The sequence below is a fragment of the Mercenaria mercenaria genome, chromosome 4 (genome assembly GCF_021730395.1).
Source record: "Mercenaria mercenaria strain notata chromosome 4, MADL_Memer_1, whole genome shotgun sequence".
NCBI classification, from domain to species: Eukaryota; Metazoa; Mollusca; class Bivalvia; order Venerida; family Veneridae; genus Mercenaria; species Mercenaria mercenaria.
Genome location: NC_069364.1, coordinates 16,471,685 through 16,490,301, shown reverse-complemented (window position 1 = coordinate 16,490,301; position 18,617 = coordinate 16,471,685). Strand labels below are relative to the sequence as shown.

Below are 18,617 nucleotides of genomic sequence, written 5' to 3'. Positions count from 1 at the left end.
CTGCTTGAATTAGAATTATACTAATGGTGAATATTTATGCGAGGATTATTTTCGCGAGATGTAGGGCCTTGCTAATAAAGCGAAAATTAAACCCTAGCGAAAATTTCTGCTTTAACAGTATAAAGTCAGAAAGTAGACAACTGGAAAAAAAATCTGACATGAAATTCCCAATAATCTGTGCTTTGATATCAAATTCCACTGGAATTGGATGCAAACTGTAGGAGGAGTGGAGTTCACAAGGTACAGATGTAGTTGTAATATCGCTAAGCCCAAAAAAAGGGGCATTACTAAAACAAACAATAATCAAGCATGGAAGTACCAATAATATCTCCATGTCCGCTTCATGCTGACAATGAGTATCAGTTTCAACTGAACTGGTTGGAAACTGCAGAAGTTAAGTACACTAGGTACAGGGGTAGTTCTAAAAAGCTTTAGTCCAAAAAACCAAGGCATAACTCAAAAAATAATAATTGGCCAAGAAGTCACAAAAATTTACACATGTCCACTTTATGTTCATGACAGTAGTTTCATTTAAACTGCATGGAAACTGTAGAGGGAGTTGATTACTTGAAGTGTAATATGGCTAAGTTCAAATACAGGGCGTAACTTAAAAAATAATATTCAAAACTAAAGTTCCTATAATATACAGGTGTCCACTTCATGTTGATGATGTATAAAAGTTTCATTTGAAACAGATGGAAACTGCAGGTGGAGTTGAATACACAAGGTACAGATGTGGATGTAATATAGCTATGTCCAAAGATTCGGCATAACTCAAATACGATAATCAGACATGAAAATCCCAAAAATATGTGCATGTTAAATTCATGCTGTAGAGGTATACCAAGTTTCATTTGAACTGGATAAAACTGTAGAAAGAGATGAATACACAAAAAAGGTGTAACAGACAGACTGATGGAATGACTGACAGACAGACAGACAGGCACTTCAAACACCATAATACATTTGAAAGGGAGAAAAAAACAGCAAAAGAATAAATACTGAAATACTACAAGTCATTTTAACCTAAAAGCAATTAAATAAAATATTAAAAAGGTGTTAAATACAACTTACAATATCAAATTTATTGCCAAGCAGAAGTACTGGAAAGTTGACAGGACTCACTGGTACCTCTTGCATCGGTTCCCCATTCTTACTGTTCTCTGTAGGAACCAGCTTTGTCAGTTTGTTGAGAACTATCTGTTTCCACACATTTGCCATGTCTACAGTAGCTTTGTTGGTTAGGTCAACAACCACTAAATAGAAAATTGAATGTGGTCAAAGGGAGACTACTACAACAAATCTACTACATCAAGTAGTGTAGAATTGTAAGTTGTCACATATTTATAGCATATCGAATAGGACACTGTAAAGTAAGTTGTGACTTTTGATTAGATATCAGCTCTTTTGGTTTACAGACTGATAAGTAGCCAATTTTATAGTCTGTATCTTAAATCACCTTATATAATAACGATTCGACTCAGTAATAATGTAAAGACCTCCCTCTTAATTGAACAACAGGATCTTTTAACGTTGTGATTAATCATTTATTTATCTTTCACACGTTCTTTGAAACCATGATAATGTAAGTCCATGTCCTCTCTACTAGGAATGTCCTAGAATGTTAGTGAAACCACTGTATAACATTCCAACAGCTGCATCCAGATTCCTGAAGATCCATAACCTGTTCACATAGAATGTTAGTGACACAAGTGTATAACATACCTATAGCAGCATCTAGGTTCCTGAAGTAAGATTTGTGTAAATCCATATCCTCTCTACCAGGAATATCCCAGAATGTTAGAGACACCACAGTGTTAGCTGGGACATTTAACTTCCGTACAACATTCTCTGTAAAAAAATGTAACATAAACTGAAAAATTCTATCTATGAGGAATGTCAAATGTACACTACATTTTTATGCACAACTGACATTTTGAACAAATGTAATGATCTACTCAACCGATAAGGCCTAAAAAAAAAATTCTTTGTTTCCAGTAACATGCTCAAAAAAAATAGGGTAGGTAGGTCGGAAAAAATTTTTTTTTTGGAATTTTTTTTTATTAAGGGAGACTCTTCGGAAATTATTTTTTTGTCAAAAAATGAATACAAATAGGGGGGTTATGCCTTTAGAGCATCAGGAAGTTGATTTCTAACATCACTGACCATGTTTTAAGCATAAAAAGTGCAGTTTGGCAACTTTTTGCCAAAAAGTTGAAAAAATTATTCTCCAAGGCCATAAAAACATTTAGGGTCGGGCCAAATATTTAGGGTAGGTCGGGATACCGGAAACAAACAATTTTTTTACGCCTAAGAACATAAATAACAGACATGAATTTCATTTAATAACTGAAATATTTATGAAAGACTTACATGCATTATTCTAATTTATATATGTCATTATTCCTGGTGATATTACATGTATTTACATTACTTCATTATTAAAAGATGTAGTATATGATGTCACTTAAATGGTAAGGAAAGCCTCAAAATAAGTTAATTCTATATGAAAGCCATCCTCAAGCATTTCATAATGCTGAAAGAATTTTTAAAATCGGACCACTATTGAAAAAGATATGGCAGTTGTAAATTTAAGAATCATGTAGGCAGCCATGTTAGTGTGTTTATGACGTCATTTGCACACTGCTGAATTCTTTATTTATCAAATAACCTTTTAAATAGATTGATTTTCAAATGTTTTTGAGTGTAAGTTGTAAAACATGATAATTTCTCTCATTATAGCTGGAAAAAGTAGGAAATTATTTTACAGAAATAAGTAAATACAGTTCAAATGTATATCTAAAAATTTAATAAATCCGCCATTTTGTTTATTGTTGCCATGGAAACTTTCTATAATTTTTATTCCGATTTTGAAAATTCTTTCACTTCTTTAAATGATTTAAGAAATCCCAGCTGAGGAAACTAACACTGGAACAACATTGCCTTTCCCTTTAAATTAATGTGCGTACACCCAACTTGAAGCAAATGTTGAGAACATAGGACAACATGTACGTCAAACAAAAAGGGTTAGTATACTCATCATTCTGTATAATTTCATTAAACTGTCTCTGACTTGATGCTTAACCTTTAGTCTGCTGGCGTCAAGTGATTCTGCCTCTGCGACCAGTGCAGACCAAGATCAGCCTGCACGTCCGTGCAGGCTGATCATGGTCTGCACTGTTTGCTATTCAGTCAATAAATTTTCAGTGAACCCCTCATCAAATAATAAATGGTATAATTACTCAAACTGAATGATGGACCAGTCCATTTTAGAAATTTAGCAGGGTAAAGGTTAATCATTAAATCATACTGAAATAATGAACACATTATCACATATGTACTACAATATGGTTATTGTAATAGTAGCGCGATCTGGGATGCTGTATTCAGCTTGAGTGAATTTTGCAAGATTGGATCTCACGAGGCGCGCAAGTGCCGAGTGTGATCCATCCTTGCAAAATCTGCAAGAGCTGAATACAGAGTCCCAGATCTTGCTTCTGTTGTAATGACCCTTTTATTATATACCTCCAACTTTTTGTTCGTTCTTGTGTTATCGAAAGAAATCTTCAATGTTTGTTGATGTTAAAATAGAAATGAGTGAAGTTTTTTGTGCGCTATTTATAAAACTGTGTCAGGTCATGCAAATTAAATGAAAGTAGTCCGGCAACATACAATACAAAAGGTACAATACAGATTTTTTTTCTGCCTGTTCATATTTACTTGTGAAATACAATTTATATTTTTGACAAAATTCATATATTATGTATATAACAAGAGGACCATGATGGTCCTGAATCGCTCACCTCTTCCCACATGACTCAGTTTTGAGTATGAAGTCGTTTTTTCTATTATCTGACATAGTGACCTAGTTTTTGAGCTCATGTGACCCAGTTTCGAACTTGACCTAGATATTATCAAGATGAACATTCAGACCAAATTTCATACAGATCCCATGGAAAATAGGGTCTCTAGAGAGGTCACAAGGTTTTTCTATTATTTGACCTATTGACCTAGTTTTCGAAGGTACGTGACCCTGTTTTGAACTTTACCTAGATATCATCAAGGTAAATATTCTCACTAATTTTCATGAAGATCTCATGAAAAATATGGCCTCTAGAGAGGTCACAAGGTTTTTCTATTTTTATACCTACTGGCCGTGTTTTTGACCGCACGTGACCCAGTTTTGAAATTGACCTAGATATCATCAAGGTGAACATTCAGATCAATTTTCATGAAGATCCATTGAAAAATATGGTCTCTAGAGAGGTCAAAAGATTTTAATAATTTTAGACCTACTGACCTAGTTTTTGACCGCAGTTGACCCAGTTTCAAACTTGACCTAGATATCATCAAGATGAACATTCAGACCAACTTTCATACAGATCCCATGAAAAGTGTGGCCTCTAGAGAGGTCACAAGGTTTTTTTAATATTTGACCTACTGACCTAGTTTTTTATGGCACGTGACCCAGTTTCAAATTTTACCTAGATATCATCAAGGTGAACATTCTGACCAATTTTTATGGAGATCCATTCACAAGTATGGCCTCTAGAGAGGTCACAAGGTTTTTCTATTTTTAGACCTACTGACCTAGTTTTTGACCGCACATAATACTGTTTCGAACTTGACCTAGATATCATCAAGATGAACATTCAGACCAATTTTCATACAGATCCAATACAAAATATGGCCTTAAGAGAGGTCACAAGGTTTTTCTATTATTTGACCTACTGACCTAGTTTTTGAAGGCACGTGACCCACTTTCGAACTTGACCTAGATATCATCAAGATGAACATTCAGACCAAATTTCATACAGATCCCATGGAAAATATGGCCTCTAGAGAGGTCACAAGGTTTTTCTATTATTTGACCTACTGACCTAGTTATTGACAGCATGTGACCCACTTTCGAACTTGACCTAGATATCATCAAGATGAACATTCTGACCAATTTTCATGAAGATCTCATGAAATATATGGCCTCTAGAGAGGTCACAAGGTTTTTCTATTTTTAGAACTACTGACCTAGTTTTTGACCGCACCCAACCCAGTTTCGAACTTTACCTAGATATCATCAAGATGAACATTCAGACCAATTTTCATACAGATCCCATGAAAAATATAGCCTTTAGAGAGGTCACAATGTTTTTCTATTATTTGACCTACTGACCTAGTTTTTGAAGGCACGTGACCCAGTTTCGAACTTAACCTAGATATCATCAAGGTGAATGTTCTGACCAATTTTCATGAAGATCTTTTGAAATATATGGCCTCTAGAGAGGTCACAAGGTTTTTCTATTTTTAGACCTACTGACCTAGTTTTTGATGGCACGTGACCCAGTTTCGAACTTGACCTAGATATCATCAAGGTGAACATTCTGACCAACTTTCATATAGATCCCATGAAATATATGGCCTCTAGAGAGGTCACAAGGTTTTTCTATTTTTAGACCTAGTGACCTAGTTTTTGATGGCACCTGACCCACTTTCGAACTTGACCTAGATATCATCAAGATGAACATTCTGACCAATTTTCATGAAGATCTCATGAAATATATGGCCTCTAGAGAGGTCACAAAGTTTTTCTATTATTTGACCTACTTACCTACTTTTTGAAGGCATGTGACCCAGTTTCGAACTTGACCTAGATATCATCAAGATGAATGTTCTGACCAATTTTCATGAAGATCTTCTGAAATATATGGCCTCTAGAGGGGTCACAAGGATTTTCTATTTTTAGACCTACTGACCTAGTTTTTGATGGCACGTGACCCAGTTTCGAACTTGACCTAGATATCATCAAGGTGAACATTCTGACCAATTTTCATGAAGATCTTGTGAAATATATGGCCTCTAGAGAGGTCACAAGGTTTTTCTATTTTTAGACCTACTGACCTAGTTTTTGATGGCACGTGACCCAGTTTCGAACTTGACCTAGATATCATCAAGATGAACATTCTGACCAACTTTCATAAAGATCCCATGAAAAATGTGACCTCTAGAATGGTCACAAGCAAAAGTTTACGGACACACGCACGCACGGATGGACGACGCGCGATCACAAAAGCTCACCTTGTCACTTTGTGACAGGTGAGCTAAAAAATAAGTAAAGTTTCAAAGCTATATTCCTTTAAATGATAGCTATACGTACTTGCATGCAAAACTTTATCATGTCATACAAAAACTTTACTTAAACTAGAGAGGTCACAAGGTTTTTGTATTATTTGACCTACTGACCTAGTTTTTTAAGGTACCTGACCCTGTTTCAAACTTGAACTAGATATCATCAAGGTGAACATTCTGACAAATTTTTATGAAGATCCATTGAAAAATATGGCCTCCGCAGAGGTCACAAGGTTTTTCTATTTTTAGACCTACTGACCTAGTTTTTGACCGCACATGACCCTGTTTCGAACCTGACCTAGATATCATCAAGATGAACATTCAGACCAATTTTCATACAGATCCCATGAAAAATATGACCTTTAGAGAGGTCACAAGGTTTTTCTATTATTTGACCTACTGACCTAGTTTTTGACAGCAAGTGACCCAGTTTCAAACTTGACCTAGATATCATCAAGATGAACATTCAGACCAACTTTCATATAGATCGCATGAAATATATGGCCTCTAGAGAGGTCACAAAGTTTTTCTATTTTTAGAACTACTGACCTAGTTTTTGACCGCACGTGACCCAGTTTTGAAAATGACCTAGATACCATCAAGATGAACATTCAGACCAACTTTCATACAGATCCCATGAAATATATGGCCTTTAGAGAGGTCACAAAGTTTTTCTATTATTTGACCTACTGACCTAGTTTTTGACGGCACGTGACCCAGTTTCGAACTTAAGCTAGATATCATCAAGGTGAACGTTCTGACCAATTTTCATGAAGATCTTGTGAAATATATGGCCTCTAGAGAGGTCACAAGGTTTTTCTATTTTTAGACCTACTGACCTAGTTTTTGAAGGCACGTGACCCAGTTTCGAACTTGACCTAGATATCATCAAGATGAACATTCTGACCAACTTTCATAAAGATCCCTTGAAAAATGTGACCTCTAGAGTGGTCACAAGCAAAAGTTTACGGACGCACGCACGCACGGACGACGGACACCGCGCGATCACAAAAGCTCACCTTGTCACTTTGTGACAGGTGAGCTAATAAAAAAACATTACTGCATTAAAATGACATCACAGATGTCCTAATGTTAAATGTCAGTAACCGCACTAAATCAATAGCTTACATCGTGAATGTACATGATTTTGAGCAATCTTTTTATTTCACCTAACTTAACATTCCCATTATTTGGTGAAATATTTTTCATGAATCTTTCAATTTGAACAAGTGAATGAAGTATTGCCATGCAATACAAAGTCCCCTACTGGAAGGCACCTAATTTTCTCTACTGCAGTATAACATAATGAACTGATATCTGTCAATGATGCATAAACAATATTGTACTATAGTTATTATGCTGTAAATTTTGAACATTTTGTGTTTTTCTGATATTGTTGTTTAAATCCCTTATTTTTACCTTAATTTATTAAACAAACATTAATTTAACTCTCTGAAAAACATCCTTATTAGCAATTACCATTAATCATTATTTCCTTCTCAAAATGTGTCATTTGTTACTTAAATATTTGTCGAGTATATAAAAAGAATTGCTTTCAAACATATTTTATATATTATGGCTTTTAGCACTTTTTGTCTGTATGTGATAATCCTACATCTTATGATTTTACCATTTGTAAATTTTCATACTTCTTTTGTTTGTTCATCTACTTTTGTAAGTAACTAAAAGTGACTGAAGGCTGTCACTCAAAATATGACATGTTTCTATGAGGATAAAAGAAGTCTGAGTAACTTTGTAAAAAAACTGGACTTAGTGATCAACCTTTGTGAAGTACACCTGGATATATTCTTTTTAATAATATACTTGCAAGTTGGATAAAATTACATAAAATAAGTTGTTACTTTATAACTGTTGGACAGTATTATATATTGTTATTAAAAACTTTGTGTCAGATTTAAAAAATAGAATACAAATAATTCCCCACCAGTGTGTTGTGTTTTATGGTAATCGAATCAAGACTTAGTGACACTTGATCTACAACCTTACCCTGGCGTTGTTATAATTTGGTGATAGAAACCGGGTGCAACACTTTTTAGCTGTTGCAACGATCTTAGTGCCTCAACAGCAGATAAGCGAGTATTCCCCAACAAACACGATAATGAAGAGGATTTTACAGTCACAGAATATGACTTCCAGAAGACTACCATGGAATATACCATTTTCATCTACAAACCTAGAACGTGTCAACCAAGAATGTAGAAGATGTGGCAGTGACCATGTAAACAATCAATTTTGTAAGGCACTGACCAGAATCTGCTACATCTGCAGACGATATGGACATTATGCAACATACTGCCATAATACTGGCTCTGTGAAAATACAAACAAAACCACAAGTAAGTCAGCTTAAAAACTTTGTGAATCATCATCAAATTTTGAATTCCAGACAAAACATTGTCAAGTCATCTCAAGGAGAACAAACAGACATTTTAAAATCAGCAGTGTGCTCTATTATGCCCTTCTACAACATAGGCAATGCAGAATTAGCAAAAATGGGACCAAAAAACTCTAGCTTAGTGAAACAGCATTGTGCATCAAAGAATAAAACCATAAACAGACAACAGGAAAACAACACAAACACTGATCCACTTTCACAGGAAATTAAAACACTCAGAGACTCTGTGAAAACTCTGGAAATAATGTATTTGGCTGCAAAAGAAGACATGGAAAACCTTTCATCACAACACTGCAGTAACATATTAGATGTTGTCGAAAGAGGCAATGGACCCACAGAATACAGACATAGGAAATTCTACTGCAGTACCTGTGGAAGCAGTGTCTTTCATTATCTTTGTGCAGCCAATAAGAATAAATGCTCACTGTGCAAAATGAAAGGACATTTTGCAGTATTCTGTCCAAGACTCGGAATAAGGTCTTAAAGCATGCCAGGAAAAAGTAAACTATGTGAATACAAAAACAAAATTTAAACTTGTGTGATAATTTTCAAATATGACTCAACTTATACTTAAAACATTTGGTACAAATTTTTTAAAGCAGAGGAGACACTTTCCTATTTGTTATTTTCATTGTTTTGTTTTCTTCAGATCAGAAATTCAACTTTGAGGACAAAGTTATCAAAGCAGAGGAGAGTTATTATGCTGTAAATTTTGAACATTTTGTGTTTTTCTGATATTGTTGTTTAAATCCCTTATTTTTACCTTAATTTATTAAACAAACATTAATTTAACTCTCTGAAAAACATCCTTATTAGCAATTACCATTAATCATTATTTCCTTCTCAAAATGTGTCATTTGTTACTTAAATATTTGTCGAGTATATAAAAAGAATTGCTTTCAAACATATTTTATATATTATGGCTTTTAGCACTTTTTGTCTGTATGTGATAATCCTACATCTTATGATTTTACCATTTGTAAATTTTCATACTTCTTTTGTTTGTTCATCTACTTTTGTAAGTAACTAAAAGTGACTGAAGGCTGTCACTCAAAATATGACATGTTTCTATGAGGATAAAAGAAGACTAAGTAACTTTGTAAAAAAACTGGACTTAGTGATCAACCTTTGTGAAGTACACCTGGATATATTCTTTTTAATAATATACTTGCAAGTTGGATAAAATTACATAAAATAAGTTGTTACTTTATAACTGTTGGACAGTATTATATATTGTTATTAAAAACTTTGTGTCAGATTTAAAAAAATAGAATACAAATAATTCCCCGCCAGTGTGTTGTGTTTTATGGTAATCGAATCAAGACTTAGTGACACTTGATCTACAACCTTACCCTAGCGTTGTTATATATATACTATGTTATAACAAAACACTTGGATTAAAATCTATATATATAAAAACCTATAGTTGTTTTCATATTGAATTTTTTTGGCTGATTATAAAAATGTTATCATGTAAGTTATTTATAGTAACAACAAAGGGAAATTAACCTTTAAAAAAAAAAAAAAAAAAAAAAAAAAAATCTATATAATATAAGTCCACAAGAAACTCTTTACCAGGTAGAGATAGGTCAAAATACACCTAAAAATTGGATGTAACATGCATGCTGTACCACAGAAAAGTGGTCTCAATTTTTCTCTACCACCAGTAATAAAAAAGTTACAATAAAATCTATTTATAGTAACAACAAAGGGACGTAATTCTAAAAACAAGGGTGCCTCATGGTGGTGAACATTTGGTCCAAGTTACATCAAAATCCCTCCATGCATGAAGAAGAAATGTTCCGTACAAAGTCATTCTTGAATTTGACCTTTGACCTCTAAATATGACCTTGACCTTAGACCTAGGGACCTGGTTCTTGCGCATGACATGTTGTCTCATCCAGGGGAATATTTGTGCCAACTGATATCTAAATCCTGCTTTGCATGACAAAGTTATAGACCGGACAGGAAAAAAGTCCTCTTGACCTTTGATCTCAAAGTGTGACCTTGACCTTTAAGCTAAGGTACTGGGTGTTGCGCATGACACGTCGTCTCATCATGGGAAACATTTATGCCAAGTAATATTGTAATCCCTTGATGGATGACAGAGTTCTGGATCGGACAGGGAAAAAACCTTATTGACCTTTGACCAAGCTGTTTGCAAAGGCTGTTAAATTTGCCTGCAGCAGGCTAAGGGTTAATGACTGATTTTACTTGGAAGGCAGGTGGGTGTAATTGGGCAGCTTGGTTTGTAACACATATTCTTCCTAGTTCATTGATATTTTAATGATAACTGTTTTATATTCTGTTCATAAAATAAACCTTAATATTCCATTTTGGTCATAAAAAATGCTACTGAAGCCATTGAAAAAGTCACTGTTAATTAAATTTGCTTAAAAATTAGAGAAAATACATTTCCATGGATACACCAGCACTTATTAACCTTACATTTGAAAGATAATTTCTGTGTGGCTGCAGTTGCTGTAAAGCGCCTCTGAACGTGTTTATCATGAAAAGGGCACTATATAAATCTGGTATAATAATTATAATTCATTCACTGTTAACACTACCAACCACACGTACTTGTATGGAAAATAAGCTGAAAAGTGTTAAATATCCATGTTTTCCATCTTTTTTCAATATAATATATTTTCAGAGGGTTATGTTCTTCAGATCTTCAAACAGACATGAGTTTTTAGAATTACAAAAGTACAGCAAATTGCTCATTTATGGTTCAATGGAATTTGAAAATTCAGGTTTTCAAAGCCTGATATCAGGACCAGGCCTGAAAAATAACAGGCCTGATATATTTTCTAGACCACATGCATCTATTGACATTCCTACTGGATAGCAAAACTATGTTTACTTTTACATATTTCTTTTCAATCCTACTACCGCCATGTATCAGAGGTGTCATCAACATATGTTGAACTGTTCTATTATTATATTAACAGCATACCAATAGCAACTTTCTTTGTTGGTATATATAATGGACTGAACTGGTTCCTGAGGTAACGCAGCAAAATGCTTGTCTTCCCGACTCCTGGATCCCCTGTAAACATAACATATCAGTACTGAATATCATATACTTGATCCCTGTAATCATAGCATGTATCAATTATTAATAGCAAATACTAAACCCATATCAATACTGAATGTTAAATTCAGGATCCCATGTAAACATAGTGTATCAATACTGAATACCAAATATTGAATCCCCTTGTAAATAAAGTATACAAATACTGGATCCCATGTGAACATGGTGCATCAATACTGAATATCAAATTCTGGATCCCCTGTTAACATAGCACACCAACACTGAATATCAAATACCGGATCACAAGTAAATGCAGCATATCAATTTGAATATCAAATACTGGATCTTCTTGTAAATAATATATATCAATACTGGATCCCATGTAAACATAGACTGACAGAGCAAGTGCACCAATACTGAATATCAAATTCTGGATACCCTGTAAACATAGCATATCAAGACTGAATATCAATACTGGATCCCCTGTAATCATAGCATAACAATTTGAATATATCAAATATTGGATCCCCTTGTAAATATAGTATATCAATATTGAATATCAAATACCAGATCCCCAGTAAACACAGCATATCATCTTTGAATATCAAATACTGGATCTTCTTGTAAATAATATATATCAATACTGGATCCCATGTAAACATAGACTGATAGAGCAAGTGCACCAATACTGAATATCAAATTCTGGATACCCTGTAAACATAGCATATCAAGACTGAATATCAATATTGGATCCCCTGTAATCATAGCATAACAATTTGAATATATCAAATATTGGATCCCCTTGTAAATATAGTATATCAATATTGAATATCAAATACCAGATCCCCAGTAAACACAGCATATCAACTTTGAATATAAAATGCTGGATCCCTATCAAATACTGAATCACCTGTAAAGTTGCATGTGCACCACCACCCTATAGTGATTCATATTTGTATAACATTTCATGAAGATCCACCAATGGCTTACTTTGTTTTGTGGGAATTGATAAATTTCAGAAAAATCAAAGAGCATAAACTCTACAGTTTCTAAAAAGATCCTGATGAAAGATGTGCATGTGCCACTGTCCTATGGTGATCTACATTTGTTTTAATTTCATGAAGATCCAAAGGGCAATAACTCAGAAGTGATCCTGATGAAATTTGTGTGCGATCAACCACCCTACAGTGATCTGCATCTGTGTAAAGTTTCATGACGATCCATTCTATAGTTTACTTACTCTAGATAGTCAAAAATCCCTATTTTTTACCAAATGAAGGGGAAAAGCTGCTTTTACTGGGCAAAGGCTGATAACTCTAAATCAAAATGTGAGCAAAGGTCATGTGCTTATTAATACTAATGTGAGGTATAATAGTGATTCTAGCTTATTTTCAATTTCAGACACATGGACAAAGCCAAATGTATATCTTTCTATTTTCGGTGGGGAATAGTTAGACTTATTATAAGACTGATGTTCATATTTGTAATATTCTTATAACAAGAGCTGTCAGTGGACAGCGCGCTCGACTATTCTCAGTGCTTGATAGTATAATATAAGCTATGACTAAAACTATAACATTACAATAAGCATATTCTAAGTAAAAAAGGGGCCATAATTCAGTCAAAATGCTTGACAGAGTTGCCTCCTCCTTTTTACAGACTGGGGTCATGATGGTAAACAAGTATGCAAAATATCAAAGCAACATCTCAATAGACTTTGAAAATATTTGGGGTGGTACACAAACCTTAACATTTGTGTGACGCTCACGCCGGGGCGAGTAGGATAGCTCCCCTATTCTTCGAATAGTCAAGCTAAAAACAACAAAATTTGTACAAAGGTTATTTTTGCAATACTTACCAACTAAAGCAATTTTAAGACTAGGTAACTCTGGTGGCAAGGATGACCCACCTGAAAGAAATATTTGAAGATAAATACTTTTACAAACTTGTTTGATATCAAATTAAACCATACAAGACACCTTGGTCTTGACATTGAGATACAGAAAACATTTTGATTCTGCAAAGCCTTATTTCTAAACAGTTTGACAATAAAAAGTATCAGTTATTCAAAAATTATTCAAAATTGGTCAAGCAAGACAGCAAATGAATTGTCTCAGAACAGACTCTATTTTATCTATATGTTACATAGGCAAAACTTTGTTCCAGCCGAAGTGGAGAAATGAGTGTTATTTTTAGAAGACTTCAGCTAATTGCTTTCAGACTCTGCCTTATTGATCAGATGTTTTTCTCTTCTATAGTTTTTTTTTTTAAATAAAGTTTTAAATATAATACAAACAAGTACATGTCAAAGCAAAATTAGCTTTGCTTTGTTGTTTTTCTACTACTGGCATTAACACTCTTGACTTCTTTACACTGCTCACATAAAGTGCCTTTTCCCAATTTCTTTGGGTTACCAGACCTCTAGACAACCCATACAGAGCTGGCTAGAGGACCGGTAATCAATATGAATACTGAGAATTGTATTTAAAAAGAGCAGACTTATGACTATATTTTATCTAGAGGTCCGGTAACCGTTATTTATTTACTCAAGCAGTAAAACAATTTCAACAATTCATGAGCACAATCAATTTAGAAAAAATTTAGTTTATTACTTTAATTCATCAGTCCCAAGAAAAACAAGAATTTTTCATAAAGCAGTGTACGCAACCTGGTTAAATGCAAACCAATTATTGCTTACAAGCGACCTACAAATCTTAGTGATATCTTGGTTCACAGTAGCCTGATGTCTTCGGATGTAAATGGTGGTGTTCTTAAATGTAATAGAACACGGTGTTCTCATTGCGCAAATATCACTGAATCTGTACAGTTTACAAGCTCTCAAACTTTAAAAACTTACGATGTTAAACAAAATCTTAACTGCATGTCTGAAAATGTTATCTATTTAATCACATGCAAAAAGTGTAAGTTACAATATGTGGGACAAACACATCAGAAATGTTCTCAAAGAATGAACAGCCATAAATTTGATATCAGACATTTTCCTGATACTCCTACAAATGTATCTGAACATTTCAATTCTGAAAATCACTCTGTTAGTGATTTTTCTTTCATGCCAATCGACTTGGTAAAAAATGACTGGTTTAGGCTCTTGAAAGAGACTCGTTGGATTCATACATTGAATACAGCCTGGCCTCATGGCATGAATGCTAAAATATTATTTTAGTCTTTCATTTTTTCACACAGATTCTTCCTAATGTATTTTTGCATATAAGTTAGTTTTCCTTGCCTGTATTAATATTATTTTTGCTTTGCAATTTTTGCAGGGAATAAGTATCTATTTTTGATCCTATACTATATGTGAATATTACGCCAAAATGGGTAACGTCTTTTGACGTCGTACTTTCCTGTGACGTCATACTATTTTGTTATTATACTCTGATGAAGTCCAATGGACGAAACATGTTAGTTTTGAAGTAAAAAGTATATTTCTGGAGTTAGTTCTTCGCTTTATCTATTTCATAAAAGCGTACAAATTGCAATTATTAATTATTTATCAATTTGCGATTGCATTTTTCCCAGGACTAAAGAATTATAAATATTTCTGTTCCTGTGACTTTCCATGTATTTAAAACAAGAAAAATACGAGAACATCTCCTGTTTTTAAATATGAAATATATATAGTCTCCTAGCTCTTTGTAAATACTGTTCTCAGTATTCATATTGATTACCGGACCTCTAGCCAGCCCTGTATAGGTTGTCTTGAAGTTCAGTAACCAGACCTCTAGACTCCATGTCTAGAGGTCCGGTTACTGGACCCCTACACAGACACTTGGGGGTCAGCACCCGTCCCCTGCCCAGTCTGTCCCTGACAACCCTCAGTCAATTTATTTTCATTTTTAAAACAAACTGAGCACATGTATCGATCATACAACAGCTTCTGTTACCATTTCAGCATGTTTAAAAAATTCCCATATTCTATTTATGTTCAGAAAAAACACAAGACAACTTACTTCGCAATATAAACACGATTTTCTTGTCCAAGGAATACGAGAATAGATCCCAGCTTGATGTCAAATTTACTACACAGAGGTCATAGACGATATCTGTAGTGGTTAAAATAAAAATACTCCCTGTCAAAGTCAACTGCCGCGATGGGCGAGAGAGTACATGCGCTGGTTCTGTTAAGCCTATTTTTGGGCAGGGCCGCGGGTTCACTCCGCGCTTAACAGCGTTCGACACTAACGGTGTCCCGGGATCCCGAGGACACCAAAGATCCGCAAGGGATCCTAAAGTTCACAATTTCGGTGTTCCGTCGGGACTCTTGATTTTCAGATAAAATATGATTCTAAACAATGAAATTCCCCAGTCTTGTTCGCTCAAACATCGGTCTTTTGCTAAGGCTTCCAGGGCGTTCAGTTGACCCGAGCTCCCGGGTTTTGACCCGCGAAAAACTCGTATTTTATCCGCATAAATTACGGAACGTGCGTCGGCTTGACTCGCGGAAATTTACTTAGATGCGTTCCAAGTTCGATAGTTCTGCCCCCTGTCAATCAAAATCCCAGTGAATTTCAATATTGTTCGCCGGCACAAGCGGAAATATGGCAGTAGGCGGAGCGTCGTATGTTAATTAGCTACCGACAGATGTCAGTCACGCCACGCGCCAAATGACACGTGCTTATCTCGCGGTTTGTATTTAGTACAATTTGCCTTGTCATTATCAAAGGTGTTTATTGATCAATGTTTACAAGTTAATTGATAAACAATGCAGCCTTAGATTATCGTGTTTGTACCATTTTTTTGTGTGCTCGATACGATTACATGAGCCGGTCGGCCGTTACGGTCTATAACAAATTTATTATCATAATTGCCGAGGCTTTGTTTGGGCAAAACAAATTAAATAAGCAGAAATTATACGTGGTATGATGAGAAAATAAAGTTAAAACAGTTATCTTTTCAAGAACTTTAACTGTTACTTTTGTTTTTCGTATTTGTCACTCGTTTTCTAGACCGACATTTTCGAACATTTTTATTATTTCTTACAAGATTTTTCAAGTACAAACTAAAATAAAAAGCCAATAAAACGTCTGCATTTACGAAAAATATGATCACTGTTGCCAAAGCAGCTCTTATTTAGAAGAATTTGCTGATAACAAAAGCATGCAAACACTAAACCCCACCCACTTTTAGGCAATGTGCAAAATAAAACAATCTGACTAAAGTACTTGATCTTCTAAACGAAGATCTGAGAACGACCCATTCACATTCGTCTTCTGTATATTTTGGATTTCCAATATTGCTATTTTTATTTTCGCAAATCTATTTTTGTTTGAACCAACCAGACAACTTGTTCGAATGTCAAAGAGTAAGAAAAATTTGCAGGTAATCCAGGGCTCGAACCCGGGACCTCCCATTTACAAAGCAAGTGCCCTACCGACTGAGCTAACCGGCTATCTGACATCTTTCAACATAAAAATTGTTGATATCAAAACCCACGGCTTTTAAAGCTTGCAGGATATTGTAAGGTAGCTTTTGATTGGCTAGCAGAAGGGTTGTCAGAACGAGGCCATGAATAGCTCGTTGTCAGATCCTATGCGTAGCGTAATAGGAGATGTACTTTAGTCAGATTGCAAAATAAAACAACTAAAATATGAAATGTTTAAGAAAATCTGTTATGACCAATGTACTAGTTTTAGATAAAGTCTGTGGGAGTTGCATTAATAAGGCCTAAAAAATCTTTGTATCTGGTAACATGCTGAAAAAATTAGGGTAGGTAGGTCGGAACATTTTTTTTAAAAATCTTTTTTATTTAAGGGAGACTTTTCGGAATTTTTTTTTATATTAAAAACATGATTACAAATAAGGGGGTTATAAGGGGGAATGAACTAGGCGGCATACATTTAGACGAACTACAACAAATGGCAGAGGAGTGCGATGGTAGTGAAGATGAGGGGGAAGAGGACTTGGACAGAAATGACATTATTCTTTTACAGCAAAAGTCATACAAGCTATTGTTGTCATTGATGTAAAATGGAAATAAAGGGGACATAAAATACATGTAGTACTGTAAACAGTTGTGTTTGTTAGATTTTAGTTTTTTCATGTTCTTACCACATTTTGTTATCAGGGACTCCTAATTTTCAGCAGGGATTCCTAAATTTCCCAGCAGGTATTCCTTCGGGATACCTGGCAAAAAAGTTAGTGTCGAACGCTGCGCTATGGGTGATCTTTTTTTATCTTGAGGATAATATTGTTAAAAGGAAAACGAAAATATTATATTAAAAAAAAAAAAAAAGAAAAAAAGATCGCCCACAACGCTGAGCAAACTCGCGGCCCTGCCCAAAAATGGACTTACAGAACCAGCGCCTGTACTCTCTCGGCCATCGCAGCAGTTGACTTTGACAGCGAGTATTTTTATTTTAACCACTACTGGTATCATCTGTGTCTCGGCTCTGTGTAGTAATTTGACATCAAGCTGGGATCTATTCTTGTATTCCTTGGACAAGCTATTTTGTGTTGAAAACGCACAGAGTAAGTTGTCTTTAGTTTTTCTGAGCAAATTTTGCTTGCAGCAGATCCCAGGTTTCTGACATAGTTTGGCTTGTCGCAGTGGCTGCAAAAGTCAGAAATTAAAAAACAGCCACTCAGCGACAGTAACTGAGTAAGCTTATAGGATAATTGTCTAACCTAGCCACTAGTCGCTACTCACCTGGTGTCTTTGGGGTGCTGACTCCGCTTCCCATTTCTTAATGGTTAGGCATTGTTTATCAAGATCCAACTGAAATGAAGTATAGTGTTTTTTTATGAAAACTTATCTCTAATTTAGCGAAGAAATAGGTTGTTTACGTATTGCGTAGCCATGCATTTGCGTCATTGGAGTTCCTGTGAATCGTAAAAATAACATATCGTGTAAAGCACAAAAAGGCCGCTTAACATAATATGAATATTCCTGCCTGTACCATAATTTACCTTAAGTAGACTTTATCAAACTGATTGAAGAATCTTACATTTAAAAAATCAGTTGCTTTTGCTTCGTATTGGTTGATATTTGCTGTTTACTTTTTTCAATCATCGAGTTGATTTT

At 34.8% G+C, this 18,617-nt stretch overlaps 1 protein-coding gene across 2 annotated transcripts in view; it reads right to left on the bottom strand.

Moving 5' to 3' along the window:
- The window catches only part of LOC123552688 (uncharacterized), a 35,574-nt gene extending 16,975 nt beyond the window's left edge, over window positions 1-18,599 (bottom strand). Inside the window, exons 1-6 of one of the 2 annotated variants that reach the window (XM_053540567.1) lie at window positions 18,541-18,599; window positions 18,243-18,311; window positions 13,434-13,484; window positions 11,498-11,590; window positions 1,726-1,851; window positions 1,075-1,256 (exon numbers count right to left, since the gene is read on the bottom strand). In XM_053540567.1, the coding sequence (XP_053396542.1) occupies window positions 1,075-1,256; window positions 1,726-1,851; window positions 11,498-11,590; window positions 13,434-13,484; window positions 18,243-18,276 (486 nt within the window). In that variant the 5' untranslated portion in view covers window positions 18,277-18,311; window positions 18,541-18,599. Of the gene's footprint in view, window positions 1-1,074; window positions 1,257-1,725; window positions 1,852-11,497; window positions 11,591-13,433; window positions 13,485-18,242; window positions 18,412-18,540 lie in introns of those variants that run through there. The other variant, XM_053540568.1, reaches the window with a different exon arrangement.
- Between the last annotated feature and the right edge of the window lie 18 nt (window positions 18,600-18,617).